Consider the following 7,493-nt stretch of genomic DNA (forward strand, 5'->3'; position numbering starts at 1 on the left):
AAACCATGTCCCGTCTAGGCAGCAGCAGGCTGTCTCTAAGGCCCAGTAACTTCTCTTCCCTAACATAGTCCACAGCAAACAAGGCCCCATGGCCTTCACAGCTGCATCCACCACTTCACGCCTGCACTCCACATGCTCTTGGCAGGTGAACCCACTTGCTCCCTGGTCCTGAGAGCAGGGCTGCATCCCCTTGGCCTCCTACACAGAATTTTCCTCATGATGTTCACTGAGTAGATGCCAAGGGTCCCTGGGGGACATCCCTGCCCTGCCAGGACAGAGGGGACAGGGACAGCATCTCACCTGTGAGCTCGGCACGGAGAGCTGAAAGGCTCTTGAGCATCTTGGCCTCAGTCCCTGACCCAGCCTCATATTCCAGCTCCCGGTAGTAGATCCTGTATCCCTGGAGAAGGCCATTCAGGCTTTCGTCCCTCGGAGGCTGCAAAGATACCACCATGACTCAGCCTGAGCCAGAGGTTTGGTGACCTCTGCCCCCAGCTTAACCATCCAACCCCATAGGAGGCAGTCACTAGCTCACACAAATGGTGTGAAATTCGTGAAAAGGAAGACAAGGAATCCTCCAGGATACAAAGCCAGGTGGGGGAGCCCTTCTCAGCACCTTAGTCTTCTGATGCAGTGGGTGGGGACGTGAGCATCTCATTCCATGTCCAGCTCAAATTCTCTAATGAGCCCCGGGGCTGGGGCAGGAGAGTATGGCCAGGCACAGAGGGCAAGGACACTGCCTATGTGTGGTGAACCCAGAAAATAAAAAAAGACTTGGGAGGTGACCTGAGCCCAAACTGTCCACCAGCTGCCCCACCCTGTCCTCTCACCTCCTGGCCACTTAGGCTGTGGCAGTCAGTCTCACCGAGCAGCTCAATGACCTGCTAAAGAAGGGCTTACAATGGCTGCTTAAGAAGGGCTTAGGATAGGTCAGGGACTAATTCAACTCTTAAAAATCCAGAGGAATAGGAGGGACAGGTAGATATGGAAATGGAGGTTCAGATCTGGCTAGAACATGACACCATTTTGTGGGCCTCAGGATCTGTCAAATCCATGTTAGGATGTGGCTGTTCATCATTCAAGACTCAGCCCAAGGTTTGCTTATTCCTCCAGTTGGTTTCTGTTGGCAAGTGGTTTGGGGAGAATGTTTCCATTTAGGTGACAGATCTGTCACTAGAAGAAAGGCCTTCCAGTTCTACTGGACGCCCCATAAAGCTTCAGTGGCCTCAGTGCCCATCTGGGTGCTAATTCTCTGACATTTGGTCTCTCCTCTTGGGATGCTCAGATGAGGGATAAGGAATAAGAACCTTCGGCGCCATTACCAGAAAGATGGTTGAAGGCAAGTTCACGAAACCTTGTCCAAAGACAGGGGTGTGCACTGAACTCCCTCTGTCTCCTGCTCCTCAGCACACTGTCCTGTTCCCTAGGCAGAGTGGGCTGAACTGTGTCCCCCTAAAGGATATGTTCAAGTCTAGCCCTTGATACCTGTGAATGTAACCTTACTGAAACCAGGGTCTTTGCACATGCAATTAGTAAAGACGGGGTCATCCTGGATTAGAAAGGGCCCTACGTGATGAGTGGTGTCCTTATAGGAAGAGGAAATTTGGACACAGGAACGTACTGAGAGAAAGTCCTATGAAGATGGAAACAGAGACTGGAATCATGCATCTACAGGCCAAAAAATGTTGAGGTTTTTGCCAGCCACTAGAGCTAGAAGAGTCAAGGAACGAGCTTCTTCTAGAGCCTCAGAGGGAGCAAGAACCTGCCAACTCCTTGATTTTGGACATCTGGCCTCCAGAACTGTGAGAGGATAAGTTTCTGTTGTTTCAGGCACCTAATGCGTGGTAATCTGTTGCAGCAGCCCCAGGAAACAAATGATACCCTTGCTATCCAAACTCTCACTCTCCAGCTCTTACTGTCTGAACCCAGGCACCAGAAGGATTAGGATGTTTAGATAAATCCCTTTTACTGTGAACTTTTGCTGCTCCTGATCCAAAGCACAAATCTGAAGAATGCAGTGGTCCTTGCTCCCCAAGCTCTCCAGTAGTATAGCTCAGACAGTGAGGAATGCTGGTATTGACGTAGCTCACCACAACAGCCACCTACACATGCACCAGAGGAACACAGTGTGTACCCGGTGTCCTCGGGATGTTTTCAGAAATGAGATCTGCAGACACATAGGTTCTAGCAGCCCCGGGCCCACTGCAATACAGGGCTGATAGCAGCTCTCTGTGTCCTCTGGGGACTTCCCCAGCGATGCTTCCAATTCAGGAACCACTATAGCATACAATCCCCTGCCAGATGCAGAAAAGCATGCGTGGAAAACCTAAGTAGGCTTATAGGTCTTGATGGTCCTCATCTGAGGGGCCTAGCAAACCCTCAACATCAGACAAGCCCCTGCTGGATCTGTCTCCATCCTCCTGGTCCAGGGGTGTTGCCTCTCAGTGTGCAGACCCAGGGGTGTGGAGAGCCATCATTCAGGAGGGCCATGGCTGAGTCCCTAGCCCCCATCCCTCCACACACTGTGCCTGAAGTATGCTGAAAGGCAAAAGGGTCCCTTAGCTATTTGGTTGCAGCCCTGGCTCGGACACTCTGAGCCGCCAGCCCTGAGCCAGGGAGGGAAGCAATGCTGCTGAGCATTTAGAGACTTTGACTCCAAATTCTCTCATGGATGCTGGGGTTCGACTATTATCTTGGGAGGGCCACCCTGCTCTCTCCCCTCTACTGACTGTTTTCCCTGGGGACTATCCACATGTGGAAATGTTTTTAAATAGCATCACAATAACAGAGCCAGAGAAGCAAAACAGAAAGTGAACCAGCACAGAGGAGGGCATCTCCAGGATGGGAGGTACCAGGGGTGGGGGCAAATAATCAGGCAGAGAGCAGCAGGGTCCCTGGGTTCAGCCACGCCCATCTGTCCATGCCCCAGGGCCACTGACCTCTTTTCCCAATGGAGAACCCTCAACCTTGCTTGCTGACTCAGGGGGCTCCCAGCACTTTTCACACTTGCCAGCAAAACAAAAAAACCCCAAACCAGACTTGGGAGCTACAGGCTCAGGAAGCTGAGAGCCAGCAGAAGAGGGAGGGCGAGAACTGGTGGCACAGCCTGGAACCAGGACAGGGCAGCAGGAGGGAAGTGCGGAAGTTCCAGCTTATTTTATTAAACACTCTTTGCTTTTCTCCTGAATCTGATGACAAACACTGTTTAGGATGCCTTGAACATCCAGCAGCAGCAAGGCACAGAGTCCTGGCCGTTCATCTGCTTCTTCTCCAGCCCACCAACCCCACCCCTCTGACCTGGTCTGTAGCCCCCACCGTTGGGACTGTGCATTTCAGGCTGTTTCCTTAAAGCTGGGGTGCCAACAGGGTTCGTTTTCAGAACTTCCTTCCTGTACAGGCTCCAGAATTGCTTTAGTGCAGCTTTCAGGTTTGCAGGGGTTTTACGCCCACTCTTGGAAAATCAGTTCCAAGTGCTGAGGGTAGATGCTGCTCATTGTTGTGTTCGACAGAAAACGGGTGCCAAGCTGTGTTGTGACGAGCATCACCCTCGTTGCAGGCAGAGGTGGAAATCCCATGTGCCCACGACACACAATGTGTACTCACACACGTGCTGATTTGCATCACAGAAGGGGTCCTCGCAGCTTGCTCTTTCAACTCTAGTTCTGGTTTTCCTCAAGGCTACAGTTGAGACTGCAACTGAAACCCTTACTGTGTAGGCATCCTTCTTCAAACACACTGCTCACTACACTGAAAGTTTATTTCAAAGAAATACAGTGGACCGAAGCGTTGAAAAGCTTGTGTGTAAGACTAAAGAAAGTGTTTCTCCACATGCCACCTAAATCTTAGCAAGAAGGAGGAGGGAGCGATCCCTGCATGGAGGACACAAAGAAGTGCCAACTGAGGCAGGCCTGAGAGTCCAGCACCCCTGTCCCGAGTGACTCAGATGTGCCCCGAGGGAGGGAGGAGAGCACAGGGCCCAGGGACCCCCTGCCAAGGGAGGGCAGGGCCCAGGGAACCAGGAAGGCCTGATGCACTCTCCTGGCACAGCGGCACCTGTCTGCTCACATGCCCCCGTTGGGCTCAGGGCATCTTGCTGAGTGAACGCATGACAACCCCAAGCTCTGCCCTTGGAGGAATCCATGTCAGCCTTGCTGATTCACGGAGTCTGTGCACTCTCCTAAGCCATCACGTGCTGGGTGCCATGGGGGTGGGGGAGAAGACTCAGAAAGGGAGTGCTCACTTCTTTGGTACACTCAGAGGATGACTGACAGGAATGGCTTTTGGGCGGCCAGAGACGGGGCTTCTGAGGAAGGGAGGAGGGATGGCCCTGCCCCAGGCAGGCGCTGTCTCATGGAGAGCCACCCGACAGGAATGAGGGCTGGGAAGGGCAAGGGAGGGCCGGGGGCAGGGGCAGGGGCAGGCCAGGGCGGGCACAGGAAGCGCAGCCAGACTAAGGGTAGGGTTCCCCAGGGTCTGAGCCAGGACTCCTCCAGGTCTGCCTCACTCACTGTGGTTCCCAGGAGGATCTAGAGTGGGATTCAGGAGACTGGACCGCAAGGAGCTACCTCTAGGCCACTAGAAAGCCTGAGTGGGCTTAGTCTGTGCCCCGGGCTATTCTACTCCCTGTCGACAAAAAAAGTCTTGCAAAAGGAGGAGCCCTTTGCCCAATGAGAGACAGCAGAGACTTGCAAGGCCCTGGGGCTATTGACTTTTCTTTCCTGATCCCCTAACAACCAGATAGAGATACCTGCTAAAGGTTTTACTCAACACAGTTGGGCACCCAGGGAGCCGCTCTTTTTGCTCAAGGCTGCTGGTCTGCTCAGAAGGTCCCAGGCAGTCCTGCTGAGAGTTTCCGGGCACTACCCTTGCTGTCCACGCTGCAGGAGGTAGGGGTGGCAGAAGTCTGGGCAGTGAAGATGAGAAACCTCACGCTTCTGTTTCTGGGATCTGTGCTGACTCAATCAGCAAGAAGGGAGAGGTGAGTAGACAGATCAAAAGCGTGCAGTTGGGTCTCTGTAAGCACCAGTCGAGCAATCTCACCCGAGGGTCACCTTCAAAGCCTCCCTCTCAGTCCCAGATTATACCTGTGGCAGCCTCAGGCACTGGGACCTCAGCAGGAAGATTGCAAAGGCCTCCAGCCAGCTCCAAGACACACGCAGATGGAGATAGGATTACCGTAAGAGCAATTTACTTTTGGGGCAGGAGGGAAGCCCAGGTGGGGTGAGGAGGATTGGATTCAATTCACCAAAACTATCAAATAAGCAGGAAGTTGAGGGGTTGGGAAAATAAAAATATCCTCACTGGGGACTAAATGTGGTTCTGCAGCTGGCAGCAAACACGCTGTCCCCCAGCCTTTGTGTCCACAATCTGAGGCTGGGAGATGGAGGGGAAGGGGCTGAGAGCTATTGATCTTGGACTCACAAATATTTCTAACCATGATAGACAGGATGTTTTAAAGGTGTAAGGAGAAGAGGGCAAACCCCCTTGCCCCCAGACACAATGGCCACCTGCCACCAGGCTGGGGCCCATGCTTGGCCAGCAGGCTCCCAAAAGCCTGTTTGCACCAGAAATCCCTGTGCATTTGAAGATTCAAAATGCGTCCTCCTCCTGTCAGGAGTCTTTCAGGCCTCAGGAGGGGGGAGACGTGGCAGTACTCCCAGTGGATGGCTTCTTCAGGCCCAGTCCTTGCTGTAAGCAGCTCTGTCTTCCTGTAAGTGGGAGCCTTACTTATAAAGGGCCTGGTGACTCCACGAAGACACCCAGGCCTACCTGCATGGGGTTCTGGATTGAGTTTAACCACACTTCCTACTCCTGGAGTTTGGGATGACCCCGTCTGGAGTATGTGAAAGAGTCTCTACAGCTGTGGAGGTCCTTCGGGGTGTCAGCAGGACAGCTCCATGTAACGCACACAATCAGGGAGCAACGGCCAAGCGCAGGCTATGCCTTCGAGTCCTGGCTCTGCTACCACCTTGCAGCGTGAGCTGGGCAGGTTGCTCAAACTCCCAGGCTCACCCGTTTCCATAACAGGCAGGAGTCTGGCTAGATAGTCTCCAGAGTATTCTGTGATGATAAGCACAGGGTTTCCTTAGAGCCCCAGATGGGTGCTCCCAGCCCTTAGCCCCGATCACACTGTGTCTAGTTTCTGCCTGAGCACAGGCCCAGAGTTCAGGGCCATGGCCGGGCCTCATGCGTTTCTGTATCCCCACAGCACCCCGGCCAGTCTCTAGCCATGCCAGGTGCTCGGCCCGTGCTGTGGAATCGAGTTGGACTTGCTGGATCCAAGATGACCCGCCTATGTATCATTGCATCCTGGACGGGCCATCTGTGTGGGCAGCTGCTTGAAGAGCACTGGGAACCCCTTATCCAAATGTCTTCCCTTGGCCTCCACATATCAGAAGTGCTACCAGCAGACTCTGCGGGGGTCCTTGAATGTTTTTCATTTTACAAAAACCCCCTGCTAAAATGCAGATGACCCGGTAGGATGTAGAGGAACCTGGGTTTTATCACCTGATACAGCAGGCAGGAACAAAACAGTGCCCTGGGAAGACCCGAAGGGACGAGCATCCTTCAGGCAGACAGCACGGTTGAGCAGAGGGAAGGGCCTGGGAGGGGGGGGAGGCAGGACCCCTACGGGAGCCTCACTCCTGCACGGTGACCGCTGGGCCCCCTGCTGGCCACTGCAGTCTTTCCCACTCAGCTCCCTCTGCTGAGCTGGGGGGCTACAGGGCAGGGCCTGACTCCCCCTGTTGTACAGACCCAAACCACACCCCAAGGTCTCATGTGAGTACAGGCAGAGCTGGTGCTCAAATCCAAATCTGATCTGGCTGCCGTGGTCCCCTGGAGGTCTGAGCTTTTAGTTTACATCCTGTGCCTTCTGTTTCCTGGAGTACGGAACAGAGATTCATCCGGGATTAAGCCCCAATGGTTCTGTGGAGCACAGGAGGCCCAAGACACCTTCCCTTGCGACACAGCATCGAATCCCCAGCGACGTCACCTGCAAACCTTTGCTCGGGCCACGCCCTTGCTCAGTGCCGAGGCTCTCTCCCAGCCTGTGACCTGGGGAGGCCCGACTGTTCTGCAGTGTCTTCAGTTGCCCCCCCACTGTCTTCTCACCCATGCATGATGGAGCCCACTGCACTAAGTGAAAGCTCTTCAAGCTTTCCATGTGTCTTGGTCCCCTTTGGTGCTCACACCTACGCAGAGGCTGGCACTCTGTGGGTGATGGTGCAAGCGAAGACAAAAAGAAACAAACATGTTCTAAAGAGGCCTTGGCAGTTGTGATCCTCCTCTTAGGAAGGTGCCTATTACTACCCTGAGTCCATCCTTCCTGGAGAGTTTCCTAGTGATACAAGCCATTACGTAGGATTTTTTCTTTTTCTTTTTTTTTTTTGAGTTGGAGTCTCACTCTGTCGCCCAGACTGAAGTGCAGAGGCCACTTCCAGCCACCACAGCCTCACTTGCTGGTCTCCAGCAATCCTTCTACCTCAGCCTTC

At 53.7% G+C, this 7,493-nt stretch overlaps 1 protein-coding gene across 1 annotated transcript in view; it reads right to left on the minus strand.

Moving 5' to 3' along the window:
* The window catches only part of SDK1 (sidekick cell adhesion molecule 1), a 619,404-nt gene that overhangs the window by 62,919 nt on the left and 548,992 nt on the right, over positions 1 to 7,493 (minus strand). Inside the window, exon 32 of the mRNA XM_008068469.1 lies at positions 301 to 436. Within this exon, the coding sequence (XP_008066660.1) occupies positions 301 to 436 (136 nt within the window). The remainder of the gene's footprint in view (positions 1 to 300; positions 437 to 7,493) is intronic.

Source organism: Carlito syrichta, unplaced genomic scaffold (assembly GCF_000164805.1).
Source record: "Carlito syrichta isolate Samal-C Ts95f unplaced genomic scaffold, Tarsius_syrichta-2.0.1 Scaffold311002, whole genome shotgun sequence".
In the NCBI taxonomy this organism is placed as follows: domain Eukaryota; kingdom Metazoa; phylum Chordata; class Mammalia; order Primates; family Tarsiidae; genus Carlito; species Carlito syrichta.